This window comes from Callorhinchus milii, unplaced genomic scaffold, assembly GCF_018977255.1.
Source record: "Callorhinchus milii isolate IMCB2004 unplaced genomic scaffold, IMCB_Cmil_1.0 Scaffold8, whole genome shotgun sequence".
In the NCBI taxonomy this organism is placed as follows: domain Eukaryota; kingdom Metazoa; phylum Chordata; class Chondrichthyes; order Chimaeriformes; family Callorhinchidae; genus Callorhinchus; species Callorhinchus milii.
In genome coordinates this window covers 7,044,063-7,061,692 of record NW_024704749.1, presented here as the reverse complement: position 1 = coordinate 7,061,692, position 17,630 = coordinate 7,044,063, and the positions used below count along the sequence as shown (strand labels likewise).

General features: G+C 46.1%; 1 protein-coding gene across 1 annotated transcript; it reads left to right on the top strand.

The window, feature by feature from the left end:
• The first annotated feature begins 3,373 nt into the window (after positions 1-3,373).
• On the top strand, positions 3,374-15,867 carry castor1 (cytosolic arginine sensor for mTORC1 subunit 1). The gene is made up of 9 exons (XM_042337729.1): positions 3,374-3,534; positions 7,567-7,637; positions 11,313-11,506; positions 12,493-12,625; positions 13,999-14,122; positions 14,564-14,671; positions 14,920-15,002; positions 15,245-15,339; positions 15,694-15,867. The coding sequence occupies exons 1-9, from the start codon at positions 3,422-3,424 to the stop codon at positions 15,781-15,783; spliced, it is 1,011 nt and encodes a 336-aa protein (XP_042193663.1). The 5' UTR covers positions 3,374-3,421; the 3' UTR covers positions 15,784-15,867.
• Positions 15,868-17,630: the final 1,763 nt, after the last annotated feature.

Genomic DNA, 17,630 nt, shown 5'->3' with positions numbered 1-17,630 from the left:
ATTCTGTGAAGCGCTTTGAGACGTCTCGAAGACGTGATAAGGCGCTATATCAAATGCAAGGATTATTATTAATTATTTTTACTGTAAAGTAGTGTAGTGACTGCATAGTAGGCAAAAGTTTTGATTGATTACCCCGACTCCTTTCTGTTTTACTGACAAAAGGCTTAAAGATTGTGCTTACATGGATGTGTGTGCCCGATGTGCCCAGGCCCTAACTAAGGGGCTTGCACCCAGAAACCTTGACCCAAAGGCAAGAGTGCTACCAACCCCAACTCAAGGTGACACCTATTCCGGTGTGGGTCAAATCCAGAGCTCTGCTTAGCTCAGGATATCAATGTCGGTTCAGTGAGGCACATTAAATATTCAATGCCTTTCCCACATCTTATTTTGTTTATTGAGGTCAGTTCCTGTAATCCACCCTCTCTACACCAATGACCCTCGTCTTGAATGACGCAGTGTTCCTTAGATCTCCCAAGGCCTGTTTAAACTGTACAGGCTGATCTGAAACTGAGAACGGTTGAGAGTGGGAAATGGAGCACTTTAATGTTCTGGTGCCATCCTGTGGCTCTGCTACTGTAGCCACACTCATATTTATCACAGTTAATACTGGGCTCTAAATTCCTCTTGATAAGGAGTGGGGGAATTCTGGTTATCTAGGCGCACGTTAACTAGCCCTAAAATAAGAAATAGGAAAGTACCTCTGTTAGAGGTAATTAGTCGGAAATCCTTTGATTTTGTTTTTTTATCTACGTGCAAAAACATGACCTGGGCACAAAGCCTTCAGGAAAGTGATTCAGTGGAGTATGGAAACTTGTCTAATATTTCGCCGTGTCCAGAAATTGAACCCGAGTCCCCTCGCCTCCGAGGCGAGTACTCTAACCACTACGCTACAGGACTCCATTGTAAGCACAATCCGCCAAGCTCCTTTTCTGAGCCTTAATAAGCACTCTCCATTGCAGATTTTTTGCATCAACATGGTTTTATGTTGCAGTGAAAGGACCCGACCAAGCTCATCGTGTGACACAAACGGCAAGAGGCTTCTTGTGCTGTGTGTTGTGTCAATGAAAGGGATGCGTTAAATATGGATGAGTGTTTGACTTACACTAGCCCTGTGCATCAATGAATTACGGTTGAGTGACTGAAAGAGAACAAAAACACTTCTGTTATTGCCTCTATTCTTCTTTCAAGGCATGAGGGTTAGTGGTTACAACACAGCGAGACCTGTCGCTCTTTTCTCTGTCCAGGAGGGATGTTCAAATCAGCTCTTGCTGTTTTGGAGTCATGTAGTGTATTGGTTAGAGCACTCGCCTTGCAAGCAAGAGGACAAGGGTTCGATTCCTGGGCAGGGTGAAACCTTAGGCAAGTTTCCTTACTCCACCTGCCTGTAGCAGTAAGCAGGAACCCGGTTGTTAGTCGATTGGTGGATTGCTTTTCCAGGGGTAATCCTCCAAAAAAATTAATAATAATAATAATTTGGTCACTCAATCCACGACTGTTTGTCGTGAAGGATGAAGATTTGTATCAGCAACAGCACTGGTCATCATCTGCCCTGTCAACGCTACTGGGGAGAAAGGTTGGCAGTTCTGCAAATCAACCACAAGGTGACAGGCTGCATAACACGTGCGACGTATTAATTACAGAATATTTTCAACGATTGGGCCATTCGTGCCTATGACGTCCCCCCAAAAAATGATGTCTCCAGCTTCCCCCCCCGCCCACCATCACCCTCCCCCATTGGAGCGAGGTGTGCAGAGGCATTGGTTTTTACAGAGTGTTTCGCCCACAAAATACACAGTCAAATAATAATAATCCTTGTATTTGATGTAGCGCCTTATCTCGTGGTTAGAGCGCTCGCCTCGCAAGCGAGAGAAGCCAGGGTTCGATTCCCAGGCAGGGCGAAACCTTAGGCAAGTTTCCTTCCTCCACACATCTCCGTTTACATAAATAGGATGTCGATTGGTAGATCGCTTTCCGGGGGTAACGAGCCCTCCAAAAAAAACAAAATGTGGTCACTCATTCCACCCAAATTTATGGGGCACTGCTGTGCGCAATTGGCTGCCGAGTTTTGCCCACAAAATAGAGTCAATCCGCTTTACAAATGCAAAAGCAGAGAGCGCTGGGGAAAAAACTCAGCTGGTCAGGGCAGCACCTACGGAGAAAGGAAAGTGAGTCAACGTTTCGGGTCCACGACCCTTCGTGTTTTGTACCACTTTACAATATATTCTTTGAGACGTCTCAACGATCCAATAAGACCCTATATCAAATGCGAGGATTATTATCATCATCATTATTATTATTATTATTATTATATTATTGTCTCTCTCTCTCTCTCTCATACCAGAGGCTGCTGGTAGGGTTTGCAAAGCTCTACCATACAATCCTAACTATTCACTTGCACAGTTTTTTTTCCGGGTGGTTGTTGTTTATACAGCCCCCACACATGTGCCAGCATTCATTCCCACCAGGCAGATTGGAATATCTGAACTGGAGATTCCTGGGAATGGATTTATTGTTGGAAAAGGGAAAAAAAAAGGCCAAAAAAATGAAACATTTTTCATTTTTTTTTGCAAAAAGTCAGGATATTCCCTAACACGTGTGTAAAAAAAATTATATTTAAAAAAAAGTGTTTTCCCTCCTGCTTATATATATATATATTTTTTGGGGGGGGACATTTTTTTTCCTTAAAGCAGCTGGTGTTTTGGAGAGGGAGAGAAAAGAGAGAGAGAGAGAGAGAGAGAAATAAGAGAGAGGAGAGGGGGAAAGGGAAGAGAGAGAGAGAGAAAAAAACATGTGATGGTGTCCCTTTAAAGAGTTGGCTCGGAAGTAAACCATTGGTATTTTATTTGAAAAAATGTTAAACCCTCCTCAGCCCGGAACAGTACTGATTGACTTGCAAAGTGGGTGGGAGCAAAAATGCACAGTGCCTTTTGGTGTAGTCGAGAATAGAGAGAGAGAGAGATAGAGAGAGAGAGAGAGAGTTTAAGTCAGTGAGTTAGTTGCCCTGATGCTGATGGTGATGATGATGTCGTTGGGGGTCGCATCTGATCTCTAAAGGTGCAACTCAGCAAAGTAGCAACAAATAGCAACACCACCAACAACAACAACAACGAGGAGGAGGAGGAGGAAGAGGAGGAGGAGGAGGGGGGAGGAATGCATGAGGTTTCTCAGGGCAAATGAGATCTGATCTCTCTTTTCTCTCTTTCCAGTCTGCAAGAACAATAGGAAGCTTTTGAAGGATTGCACAGAGTGAGTGAGAGTGAGAGTGAGTGAGAGAGAGTGAGAGTGAGTGTGTGAGTGATAGAGAGAGAGAGTGAGAGAGAGTGAGAGTGTGTGTGTGAGTGAGAGAGAGAGAGAGTGAGAGAGAGTGAGAGTGTGTGTGTGAGTGAGAGAGAGTGAGAGAGAGAGAGAGAGAGAGAAAGAAATGGACCTTCACATCTTAGAACACAGGCTGAAAGTGACCAGCCTCAGTAAAGCTGGGCTGGAGAGATACACTCATGGACTCATCAAACTGGTCTTTCTACGTGACAGGACGAGGTGAGCTCTGCAATTTTATTTTCCTTTCCTTTCGAGAGGAAGAGAGAGTGAGCAAATAGAGAGAGAGAGAGAGAGAGAGAGTGAGTGAGGGGAGAGAGAGAGTGAGTGAGTGAGTGAGTGAGTGAGTGAGGAGAGAAAGAAAGAGTGAGGGAGGAGAGAATGAGAGAGAGAGTGTGTTGGAGGAGAGAAAGGTGGGGGGTGGTAGGGAGAGGGTGAAAGAGAGAGAAAGGGAAAAAGAGAGAGAGAGAGAGGGCTTTGCCTTTCTTTCTTGCCATTTCACAGTGATATGCATTCACACCCTTAACATCACACCTTTTTTTTCTCCTCTTTTTTTAAAAAAAACACACACACACACACACACACACACATAAAATCGTGTTATATGCCACGGTAAAAAAAAATGCAACTGGATGATCACAGCGCTTTCGAGAAATAACTATGGTAATAACTATGGTAGTAGTAATCATAATCCTTGCATTTGATACAGCGCCTTATCACGTTGTTGAGACGTCTCAAAGCGCTCCACGGAATACACTGTAAAGTGGATTGACTGCGTATTGTGTGGGCGAAACGCGGCAGCCGATTGCGCACAGCAGCGTCCCCACAAACAGTCGTGGGTTGAGTGACCAAATTATTCTTTTTCAAAAATTGGTGTGTGTATGGGGGTGTTGGGAGGGGGTATCTCCACTAACTAACAAAACAAGTTCCTCTCGTTGCAATTTGTTCTCTCTCTCTCTCCCCAATTTCACCACCACAGGACAGGGCATATTGTTATATTGTTAGCCACATTGTATTTTATTTATCAATAAAAGTTGGCAACAACTTGTATTTTTCTTACGAAAGAAAAACAAATAAGACTTTTTGTTGAAGTTTGGATTGCAACGTGTAGAATTGTATCAAATGCAATAATTATTATTATAATCATAAACGCCTTAATAATAAAATGGATCAGAGGGGGATTAAAGAGGCCCTTTAAAGATTTGGCTCAGAATTATTATTATTATTATTGATATATCAATTATGATTAGCTTTTTAAATGTTGTACGTGAGGTTCGCTGTTTGACTCTGTCTTCTTTTTGTTTCATATAACATAGCAACAACAATTAATTGCATTTACACAGCGCCTTTCACATCAGGAGGACGTCCCAAGGCGATGGATGGTCAGGGATTTACACCCGAGCTGTGGGGTTGGGATCAGGAGCGGGTGGGGGTGGGAGGGTGACCGAAGACGCTGTCTCGAGAAGAGGAAGGTCTTGAGACGGGCTTTGATAAAGTCAAGGGAGGGGGCGAGGCAGAGGAGTTCTCCAGGATGGAGTTCCTTATGGTAAAGGGGTGGGGTGGGGATGGGAGTCTGTTTTCAAAATGTTCATTAAGTTTATTTTCTGGCACCAATAACCTGGCACCGCCCACCAATCGGTCACCTAATGCGAAAACTATTTGCCTCTTGCCCAACAACCCTTCGCACCGCCTTATTCTTGCATTCAGTTGCGAGCTTGTGTCATTTCGCTGACATGACAATAATCCTTGCATTTGATTTAACGCCCATGTCATGTTATTGAGATGTCTCAAAGCGCTTCACAGGATGTACCGTAAAGTGATATGCAAGCGCTCTGCGACGCAACCCCACGTGGAAGGTGCTATATAAATGCAAGTTGTTGTTGAATTGACTGTATATTTTGTCGGCGAAATGAGGCAGCCAATTGCGCACAAACCGTCATGGATTGCGTGACCAAATTATTATTATTATTTCTTTTGGACAGATTATTACCCCTGGAAAGCAATCCGTTGATCGACTAACAACTGGGTTCATTATAACAACTTACTCATTATTATTATATTATTATTATTACTTACTGCTAGGTAAACAGAGGCGTGTGGAGTAAGAAAACTTTCCTAAGGTTTTTGCCTCCACCAAGATTCAACTTCATCTTTTATCCAAAGTATTTGATGTACTTTTTCTCCCCCGCCCCCCTCCCCGTTTTACTCTGCTGCAGAGCTCTAAAAGAGAGGTTTGGCTCATTTCATTCTGCCTCAATCAATAGTACTCACTTGAGTCAATATGTCGTCGGTTCAAGCCACACGTTAGGGACTCTGAACTCATATAGTCTAGGCTGGAATTCCAATGCTGTGCTGGGATAGTGTGGGTGCACTGCGTTGTGCATGGAGTGGTGGGGAGGGGGGTGTTCCTTTAAATGAGACAATAAACTAGGAGGATCCCATATGGACCCTATACATGTGGGTGTTAAATATTGGCGCTATTGGAAGGAGTTTCTCTCTCCTCGAGTCGTTAAAACTCTTGTTCATGCCTTCACCACCTCCAGGCTCGACTATGCAAATGCCCCGCATGTGGGCCTTCCCAACTCCTCCCTCCACAGGCTGCAGATTATCCGGAACTCTGCAGCTCGTGTCCTCTCCCGCACCAAACTCCGTGACTCCATCTCCCCCATTCTCGCCCGACTCCATTGGCTCCCTATCCTTCAGAGGATCCAGTTCAAGATCCTGGTCCTCACCTACAAAGCCCTCCATGGTCTCGCCCCACCCTACCTCTCCTAACCCCCTACCAACCCGCCCGCTCCCTCCGCTCAGCCGGCTCCGGCCTGCTCCACGTCCCTCCACCCACCTGCCCCACCATTGGCGGGAGAGCCTTCAGCCACTCTGCCCCCAACCTCTGGAATTCCATCTCCCAATCACTCTGCCTCGCCCCCTCCTTAGCCTCCTTCAAGTCCCACCTCAAAACCCTCCTCTTTGACCATTCCGTCAGTCGCTCCCCTTCCCCTCCCCTCCCTTCTCTTCCAATGACCCCAGCTCGGGCCTGAAATGCTGAACACTGTCCAGCGTCTTGGCATGTCCTCCCAAAATGAAAAGCGCTATTAAATGTAACCTTGTTGTTGTCCTGGCTGACAATCCCCCCCCTAGATTAAAATTGGTCACTCACTTCACGGCTGTACACAAATCGGCTACCTAAAATAATAATAATAATTCTTGCATTTGATTACAGCGCTTTTCACGTCGGGAGGACGTCCCAAAGCGTTTCACAGAACACACTGTAAAGTGAATTGACTGTACATTTGTGGGCGAACGCGGCAGCCAATTGCGCACAGCAATGTCCCACATAGGGACAGGAGTAGGCCATTTAGCCCCTCAAGCCTGTTCCACCATTCCATTAGATCATGGCTGATCTGTACCTGAACTCCGATAACTTGCCTTGAAACCCTGACTTAACAAAAATCTGTCCATCTCAGTCTTGAAAATTTCAGTGGATCCTGAATCCACAACCTTTTGGGGAGAGGATTCCAGATTTCCACAACCCTTTGCATGAAAAAATGCTTCCCGATTTCACTTTGAAATGGCCTTCCTCTAATTTTAAGATTAATTTTAAGGTTGAGGGTTCAAACCCCATGTTGGGTGCCTGTGCATATGTTTCTCACCGATAGCACCAGCCATTGAATCATCTAGTGCATGTGTGTTAGTTATCTCCAATGTGACTCCAGTCATCCTTGGCCTTTGTGTAAACATTGTGCTGAACCCAAAATTAGTGGGAAAGTTCACTTCAAGCCTTCCCCTCCCTCACCCCTTCCAATGAAGTCCCACAAACAGCCACGAAACGAACAACCAATTTCATTTTAATCCAGTTCCCTCTTAAACAAATTTAAAATTGCACGTTCTTGGCCGGCGATGCTCACCTTCCTTTCTGATTACCTTAAGCTTGTGTAATGTCCACCATTTAGTTGGTGAGCTTTCAGAAGCACCTACAAAAAAAAGTTCATATTCCCTTCTGTCCCCCCCTGCCCCACCACCACCATCACTGTTAGTGTTCTGTGCTATTGTTGTTGTGTTGTTGGTCTTGGACGCTACCCTGTGTGAGGGTGCTATATAAATGCAAGTTGTTTTAGTTATTATTGCCCAATACACAGTTAATTAATATCACAGTATGTTCGGTGAAGCGCTTTGAAGCGTCTCAACGACGTGATGAGGCGCCATATCAAATGCAGGGATTATTATGATTAACAACACTTTTCTTTGCCCCCACAGATGCAAGTTCTTCTGCCTGACGGAGATGCCAAATGACTACACCCTGGTTCTGGATGAGGAGGGATTTAAAGGTACAGGGTTTGGGACCTAGAAACGTTAACTGCTATGTCCTCTGCGTGCGTGTGCCCGTGCTTGTGTGTGAAAGAATTTCCCGGTGCAGGGTATGGATTCCCTGGGATGTAAACTAACTGCGTGTGTATTTGCGTCTGTCCAAAGTTCAGCCTTACTGTTGTTCGGTGTTGTTGTTTGTATCTGTACGAGCTGTGATTGAACCTTGCCTCAGAGGCCACATTTCTCCGATAATGCAAACACTTTGTTGAAACAAGAGCAAATATTTGCTGACTTTGAGCAAAGCACTTGATTTCCCACCGGGACAAGGCTGTGTGGTTTGGCAGACCGTGACTTTGTCCTGTTAACTTTTAGCTAAAATGAACAGGCCCCTTTTGCTATTTACGCCAACGGAGGCATTCCAGTGAGCTGGAACAAGCGCTGGAGGGATTTCTCTGCCTGCTAATAATAATAATAATCCTTGCATTTGATATATGTACAACACCATATCATGTCTCAAAGCACTTCACAGAATATACTATAAAGTGAATTGACATATGTATTATGGGTGAAACATGGCAGCCAATTGCGCACAGCAGTGTCCAACAAACAGTCGTGGGTTGACTGACCAAATTATTTATTTATTGAAGGGACTAGGGAAATTGAGCGGTAATTGACTAACAAATGGGTTCCTACTTACTGCTAGGTAAACAGAGGTATGTGGAGTAAGGAAACTTGCCTAAGATTTTGCCCTGCCCGGGAATCGAACCCAGGTCCTCTCGCTTGTGAGGCGAGTGCTCTACTGGATCCCAGTCGTGGAGATCGTGTTCTGTAAGGTTTTGGGTGGCCATGTTGAAACACGTCACGCTCGAGCTGGCAACCCTAATGTGGATCTACTTTCACCGGATTCGAGTGCTTAAAAAAAAGGTCGTCTTTCAGGTTGTCAGGTCATCCCTGACGTCACTTCCTGAGGGTCACAACCGACGTGTTGGAGATATTGGACCAATTCTGCTGAGTTATGACTGGGTTTCCTCTGGACACACACAGGAAGTGACCAGAGACGACTTAGGCGTGCTTGTATTATGGGCCAGTTTGCTTTGTGAGCTACCGCGGGGTTGTAGCTGTCATTTGGTATAGTTTTCAAGAGCTATATCAAATGGTTATTTAAATCCCATTCATTAAACAACTTCATTTCCTGTTCAGAGCTCAGTGCACGTCATTGTATTTCCTGTTTACATTTGTTACAGTTATTAAAAAAAAACTGATCTTGAACTCCGTCTGCGTCCTCCCCTCCACCGCCTTCCCCCCCATCCCGAGGTCAGAGTGACAATTTTGTATTTCTTATTAATTATTATTGTTTATAATATTCACTCATTAAATAGTTGAACGGTAGATTGCAAAAAAAAAAGTCAAAAGCTTTAAAGTAGAAGGAAAGTCATAAGTTAAGCATCTAACCTTTGATGCGTGACTGGTTCCCCAATATGATTATTATTATTATAACCATTGTATTTGGTATAGCGCCTTTCACATCGAGAGGATGTCCCAAAGCGCTTCACAGGATTTACTGCGAAATGGGGTGACTGTGTATTTGTAGGCGAAACGCGGCAGCACAATTGCACACAGCAATGTCCCGCAAACCGCCATGGAGTGAGTGACCGACTTCATTTGGGGGATTTGTTGACCAGGACATCGGGAGACAGAGAGAGAGAGAGAGAACCCCTCTTGTTTGGAGAGAAAAGCCAGTTCCTCCATGAGAAGGAAACAAATGAAGTGAACTCCAGAGAACTTGAGTGTTGGCTGGATTGCTGATGGAACGATCCGTGAATAATAAAACTCATCGCACTTGGGCTCGCTGTTGAGTGAGTCCAATTGAATTGTTTTGGCAATAATTGGCTGGCCCCGGCCCACAGGCTTTGTTTTGTTTCTTGGCAAGAGCTTGATCGCTTGTCCACAGTGGCTTTAAGTGAACGAGAATGGTCTGAAATCCCGCAAACGAGCACAATTGCTCCCAAACCTGGGATTCAGCTTCCCACAGAGTCTGAATTGTAATGAGCCGAGGGTGAGGATAGAAATAAAATAATAATAATCCTCGCCATTTGATATAGAGCCTTATCACGTCGTTGAGACGCCTCAAAGTGCTTCACAGAATATGCTGTAAAGAGAATTTGACTGTGTATTTTATGGGAATTGAGTGACCTCTGTTTATCCAGCAGTAAGTGGGAACCTGGTCGTTAGTCGATTGGCGGATTGCTTTCCGGGGGTAATAATCCCTCAAAAAAAACACTCGGTCACTTAATCCACAACTGTTTGTGGGAAACTGCTGTACACAATTGGCTGCTGCGTTTTGCTCATCAAATAAACACTTTACAATATATTATAATAATATATAATATATATAATCCTTGCATTTGATACGGTGCCTTATGTCTTCTAGACGTCTCAAAATATACTGTAAAGTGAATTGACTGTATATTTCGTGGGCGAAACGTGGCAGCCAATTGCGCACAATATTTTGTGAAGCACGTTGAGATGTCTCTACAATGTGATAGGGCGCTATATCAAATGCAAGGATTATTATTATTAATAATATTCCCCAATAATTCCCCGGGTAAATGTGGGTCTTGAGAGTCATGCATGTTGTTTTTTGAGTATTGCAACGCAGCGGCTGTAGAGTTGAAACGTCTCAGGGGTAGTTGCTGTGGGTGAGTGCGGAGACTGTGGTGTGTGTTTTGTGGGCGAGTGTGGCGGCCGGTTTGCACAAAAGCTCGGTCCAAACTTTTTGTTGGCCAAGGCACCAGGAGAAGAGTGCAATGGGATCTTTAATATCCAACTCTAGCAGAGCAGGCGGACTGGGGATGGACCTTGGATTGGTTTAACGGTTACCCTCCCACAATATGGCACTCTGTCTAGAAATGAGTTGGAATGGAATGTCAGCCTTGCACTGTGTGCTTAAAGTCCTGGTGTGTGTGTGTGTGTGGGGTGGGGGGGGGTTGAACCCACAGCTTTCTGACCCAGCGGCCAGTGTGCTAATGGAGTGAGTGAGTGAGTGAGTGAGCCAGCGTGACTCGTATTGGATAAAGCCAGACACGGAATTCATAATAGAAGAGGTTCGTCACATAATCGGGGCTTTGTGTTTGTCGCTCAGTGATTGTGGAGCAAAGTGAGGGAATGACATCTTACTACACGTCCCACACTTAGCTTTGGTAATTAGTAATAGTGCATTAGTGTCTTGTGGTTTAACAGAAAGACTTATCCCTCCCCCCCTTTTAAATTAAACATTATTGTTATTAGGTCAGGGTATCAAGGTTATGGGGCAAAACTGGGTAATTGGGGCTGAGGTACAGGTCAGTCATGATCTAATAGAATGGCGGAATAGGCTCGAGGTGCTGAATGGCCTCCTCCTGTTCCTACGTTTTCCCCCTTGCTTGCATCTGCTTCCTTTTCAAATGCACCTCCCCTCCCCAGTCGGGTCCTGTTTTGCTCCGCTAGATGGCACTCTTCTCCTTGAGAAACGTGCTTGATTTTCTTAAGACTTGTGAAATGCTCCAGTCTTGTCATTACATCGTAGAAAGAGAGAGACAGAAGAGAGAGAGAGAGAGATGGAAAATTTTAATTGATAACAGGAGAAGCGACGAGTTGAACGGTCTCATTCTCCGCCTGCTCCTCTCTCTGAGTGTGCCGCCAATCCTTGTTTTCAGAACTGCCGCGGACGGACTTCCTGCAGGTGGTGGAGGCCACCTGGTTGGCGCTGAACGTTGTGTCCAATGGCCACTCGTCCACCGGCTCTCAGACGGTCGGAGTGACCAAAATCGCCAAGTCGGTCATCGCCCCCCTGGCTCAGCACAAGGTCTCCGTCCTGATGCTGTCCACCTACCAAACCGACTTCATCCTGGTAAGACTTGTGAACTGCTGTAAGGAACTGTTAACTGTTAGCATCAGTCATGTCATTGAGCCCTAGTGAGGGCACTGGGCTTGCTTGCTCTATTTCTCTTGCAAGATTCTGTTGATCCAACCTCAGTAACCTTATATTGCGCAGTCCCAAAGGATAGTGGTTAGAGCACTTGCCGCGCGAGAGAGAGGACCTGGGTTCAATTCCCCAGCTGGCCAGGGCGAAACCTTGGGCAAGTTTCCTTACTCCACACACACACACACACACACACATCTCTGTTTACCTAGCAGTAAGTAGGAACCTGGTTGTTAACTGATTGGCGGATTGCTTTCCGGAGTCAGTCCCATCTTCATTGAAGCCTCGGCTTTTGTCTTGGTGAACTGGCACCCTGTGTCCTTGAGCGAACTGCTCCCCCCACCACCCAGTGGAACGGCCCATCTAATTTCCCCCCCAATCCCCCCTCGCCCCCGTAATAATACTCAACGTAAAGTTCCTGGTGTTAATTAGTAAGTTTCTTTACTAGCATCTCAGAGGACTCCAATCCATTAACTAGAAATGTCCCACTTCCCAATGCCACTTCCTGTCTATCTCATTGGCTCTTTCTCTCTTAGTTGCTTTTTTTTACTTCTTTAAGGGATGCCCTCCCTTTAAGGGACACTCTTCTTCAAATCGCTTCGCGCCCTGACACCTTCCTACTTCTATGACCTGCTTACTCCCTACTCCACATCCTGTCGACCTCCTGCTTGTCCCTGGGGCTGTAGTGCTTTCAGCCACTAAAGCCCGAAACTCTGGAAGACTCTCCTTCAATCCCTCCCCCTTGCTCCATCCTTCCCCATCTTCAATTCATGCCTGAATACCTTCCCCTTCGACTGCGCCTATGGTCACCTACCCCAGCTCGGTGTCGTCTCCGCCACTGTCAAGCGCTCTGAGAAGCTGCCCTGCGTGAAGGGCTCTTTATAAATGCAAGTTGTTGTTGTTTGTGTTCTCAGGTCAGGGAGAGTGATCTGCCGGCTGTCATCCACACTCTATCGGAGGAGTTCAGTATTTACCGGGAGGTGAATGGGGAGTCTGTCGCCGTGACCAGCACTGATGTCTCTAACGGTTTCCTTAAATCGAAGAACGGTAAGCCCAGAGGGCTGGCAGTTATCGTGCATTTCTACAGAGCACTCGCCTCGCAAGCGAGAGGACCCGGGTAATTTCCCCAACTAAGGCAAAATCTTAAGCAAGTTTCCTTACTCCACACACATGCCTCTGCTTACCGAGCAGTAAGAAGGAACCTGGTTATTAGTCGATTGGTGAATCACTTTCCAGGGGGTAATAATCCCACCCCTCACAAAATTATTATTATTAGACCTCGGAAAGACATCTCCTGTCACAAACACAAGCTACAAACTCTACCAATGTTGTCTTTTTTTAACAAAAAAAGGACATAATTCATAATTAAAAACTTAAAAAGTAAGGACTTATGATTCACTCTATGTATGTGATGCCCCCTTGCCCACCCTCTCCCCCTCTTGCTCTCCCCACCCTCCCCTCCCCCTGAAGCTTTGGTTTCCGTGCATTAAGAAACACTATTGAACTCATGTCACAATGGAACACTGTTCCAGTGGGAATCAAAGCCCTGATTAGAGTACCACCAAAAGCCTTCGTGTGTTGCTCTGTCCGTACAAAGCTCAGCTTTGAGTACAACTTTCCCACTGTTCCAGCCAAGGCCCAGCACGGAGGATATAATGCATGAAAATAATAATAATCCTTGCATTCGATATCTCGCCTTATCACGTCGACGACATAATAATAATAAAATAATAATCCTTGCATTTGATATCGCGCCTTATCACGTCGACGACATAATAATAATAAAATAATAATCCTTGCATTTGCTATAGCGCTTTTCACGTCTTCTCGAGGCGCTTCACAGAATATACTGTAAAGTGAATTGACTGTATATTTGTGGGCGAAACACGGCAGCCAATTGCGCACAGCAGCGTCCCCACAAACAGTTGTGGATTGAAAATGACCAATTTATTATTATTTTTGTTTTGGAGGGATTATTATTAGGTGTGTGGAGTAAGGAAACTTGCCCAAGATTTAGCCCTCTGCCTGGAATTGAACCCAGGTGTCTCGCTTGCGAGGCGATTGCTCTAATCACTGAGCTACAGGACTCCACATGTCTCAAAGCGGTCAGGGAACGTACTGTAAAGTGGATTGACTGTGTATTTGGCAGGCAAAACACGGCAGCCAATTTCTCACAGCAGTGTCCCACAAACAGTCGTGGATTGAGTGACCAAATTATTATTATAATTTCTTTTTTAGATTTTTATATATATATATATAAACACATTGTGTAAACATGGCATGGAGTTTGACCATCTCATAATAGACCTATCAGTAAGGACGAGTTGATTCATAGCTCTGGGACGCTACCCCATGTGAGGGGAGCTATATAAATGCTTGTTGCTGTTTTACATATGCAAGTTGTTGTTGTTGTTTGGCAGGCTTCAGCCCCACTCTCCACCCGGTGTTGAGCCCCAAGAATCTGTTCTGTGTGATGAGCCTGGATCCGGACACCCTCCCCACCATCGCCACCACCCTCATGGACGTGATGTTCTACTCCACAAGGTCACCATCTGCGCCTGCTGGGGTGGGGAGGGTGGTGGGTTGAGGGGGGGATGAGAGGGGCGGAGAGAGAGAGAGAGAGAGAGTCACATCCCGCAGCTGTTTGGTTTGGGGACAATTAAGAATGAGTTTCAGTTTCAGGCACCTGATCACCCCATTCCCGCCCCCCCCCCTCCCCGCAATAATAATAATAATACGTTAATAATAATCTTTGCATTCGATACAGCGCTTTTGGTCCTCTCTTCCCACTCCCCTTCCCCCCCCCCTCCTCCCTCCCTCACTTGGGGTTGGCCCTGAGATGCTATCCCGCGTGAATGGTGCTGTGTAAAGGTCGGTGCTTGTTGGTGTTTCAAAGTGGTTTGAGGGAGGGAGGGAGGGAGAAAGTTGTGAATGAATGTGGGAGAAGTTGATGTTGTTGTTGTTGTTGTGTTCTGCTTGGCGCAGTGTGAAATGGGAATCGGCCGATCAGGACCTGGACCACATCCACTTCTTCTCTTTCTCCCTCATCGATGGCTACATCTCCATCGTGGTGGACACACAGACACAGAAAAGGTCAGCGTGTGGCGGCTCAGGCTGGTTCTGGAAGTAGGGTGCGCACGTGTGTGTGTGTGTGTGAGAGAGAGTGTGTGTGAGAGAGTGTGTGTATGTGAAGGCTGGCACACTATGTTATAGTCCCACGAGCCTGTGTGGCCGCAGTGTGTGATCACAGACAGTGTAAGAGCGAGTGGCCAGTGGGCGGAGAGCGGTGGGAAGCCTCTCTGTGTCTCTCTCTCTGCCTCATGGTGTTTTTTTGGTGACAGGTTCCCCAGTAACCTGCTGCTCACCAGTGCCTCAGCCGAGCTGTGGCGAATGGTTCGAATCGGTGGTCAGCCTCTGGGATTCGGTACGTACACAGCTCGATTGGGGTGGGGGATTCCGATTCTCGCAACGTTGGAAGGGGGTCGGAGGAGGAGGGGGTGGAGGGAGGAATCCTGGGGTTTGAGCCCTCCCCCCAGCGCCCCTGACCCCTCACCCCAGCACCCCTGGGCGCTCTCCTAGCACTGCACTGTCCAAAATTAGGTGGGGGCTATTTGCTGTAGTTACGTTGAGCCTCTGGATGTCCTCTGTGTTGTTGTGTCTCCTCAGACGAGTGTGGAATCGTTGCTCAGATCTCTGAGCCGCTGGCAGACGCTGACATCTCCGCCTACTATATCAGCACCTTCAACTTTGACCACGCGCTGGTAAACAACAACGGCAACTTGCATTTAATAATATTAATTACTTCTAATAATATAATAATAATCCTTGCATTTGATGTCGCGCTTTTCACGTCTTCGAGACGTCTCAAGGCGCTTCACACAGTATACCGTAAAGTGAATTTATAATTGGAGTTGAGGTGTAGATCAGCCATGATCTAATAGAATGGCGGGACAGGCTTGAGTGGCTGAATGGCCTCCCTCCTGTTTCTATGTAAGCTTCTTAAAAAAAACAGTTAAATTGATACCAATTTTGTTCTCTCTCCCTTCTCCCCCGCCCCCCCCCCCCGCCCCCTCTCTCTCTCGCTCTTACTCTCGTTCACTCTCTCTCCTCTCCAGGTGCCCGAAGAAGACATCACAACAGTGATCGGTCTGCTACAGTCCCGCAAAATGGTGAAAGATTGCGTCTCCAAACCCGTTCAACTCTGAAGGGTACAGAGTGCGTGGCTTTGTCATTGGCGTTCCTGCCCCCTCGAATCGACGCGTTTGTTCAAAATACGAAACAAACAACAACAAAAAAGACTAGCGAAGCTGTTTCCCCCGATTCCTGTGCCCCCCCCCCCCCCACACTAGACTGGAGGGGAGAGAGATGGTCCTGTTTTTCAAATGTAACAAACTGGTCATTACACTACAGGAATCTCCTTACTAATCTTCACCCGAGAGAGCTCCGCCTGAATCCCGCTCACTACTTTCCAATTTGCTGGACTTTCTTGCAACGAGATGTGGTGAGATTTGGCTGTAAAGTTGCTTATTAACTTTTTCACTCTCCGCTGCTTTGCGAGGGTCCGTACACGTGTCCTCTCTTTTCTCACGCCTTCCTCAGCCCTCCCCCCACCCCCCTCCCCCCTCCCCCGGCCCCCGTCTCTTAAGGATAAACCGAACAAGGGGTATTGCGAGAGATTTCTCAGATTGCCGCAGTGTAATGAGAAAGCTAGACCCTCGGGCCAATTCGGTGTGTGTGTGTGTGTTTGTGTTGCAACAAGGCTCTGGCTTTAATTTTGCGCTTATTTCTTCACGGATTTCTTAATCAGGCGGTCGGAAAGGAAAGGGAGATAAAAGGAATTAAATCGTCATGCTTCAACCTGTTTTCTTTCACTGGTTGTTGAGAAAGACCTCAAATTAAAATCTAGCATATCTGGAGCATGAGAAAGAACGTGTGCGTGCGTGCGTGTGTGTGTGAGAGCGAGAGTGTCTGACAGTGTGAGAGAGCATGTGAGAGAGAGAGAGAGAGAGAGAGAGCATGTATGAATGTGAGAGAGGAGGGTAAGGAACACTGTGAGTGTGAGAGAGGAGGGTAAGGGTAGTCACTGTGTGTGTGTTCCTCTGTTGGAGACTTGGAAGGGGAGAAAGAGAAGGGAAAGGGTGAGGGAATGAACACGGGGCAGAAACAAGTGTGAAACTTGGAACAGCTAGAATGGTTCATGTTCAGTTCATGTACGTTTTAAGTTTTTTGCTTTTGTTAGGCATGAATTGACTGACATCTGATTATTCTTATTTTAACTTTTCCACAGTTGGTTCTGGGACATTCTGGGAAACCCCTTTGGCGTCCGAGGGCTTGACGAGGCCTCCCCCCAAACTCCGAGCTTTGACCTTGCCTGGTCTTAGCCCCTAACCGTCCCAGAACCAAACTGTGTCTTGTCTTAAAATGTTACAGAGTTGTGGTTAAAAAAAATTCTTTGGCCTTCACTTTAGGGAACTGGGTGGGGGGGGGGGAGTTTTTTTTGTTTGCAAGGCGTTAGCCGGCTTCCTAAATTTAAGGCGAAGTTTGTTAAAACAAACAAAAAATGTTTATTGTATATAGAGTGTTTTCAAGGAATTCTCTTGATCCTATCTAACAGTATTTTGTACTCCATTCGCAGTGTGTTTAAAGAGTCCATTAATCATTCAACACTATTATATTCGCATATAATCACGTCTTCGAGACGTCTCAAAGCACTTTGCAGAATATATTGTAAAGTGAATTGACTGTATATTTTGTAGGCATAACGCGGCAGCCGATTGTGCGCGGCAGTGTCCCACAAACAGGCGTGGATTGATTGGCATAATTTTATTATTATTTTTGAAGGGAATATAACCCCCAGAAAAGCGATTTGCCAATCGACTAACAACCGTGTTCCTACTTACTGTTAGGTAAACAGAGGCTTGTGGTGTAAGGAAACTTGTCCAATGTGTGTGAGTGCGTGTGTGAAGGAGAGCGGGAGGGAGAGAACAGGCAATATTTCCATGAAGGTTCCTGCCAATGAGAATGGTCGGGGGGACTTTGCTGTCTAATAAGT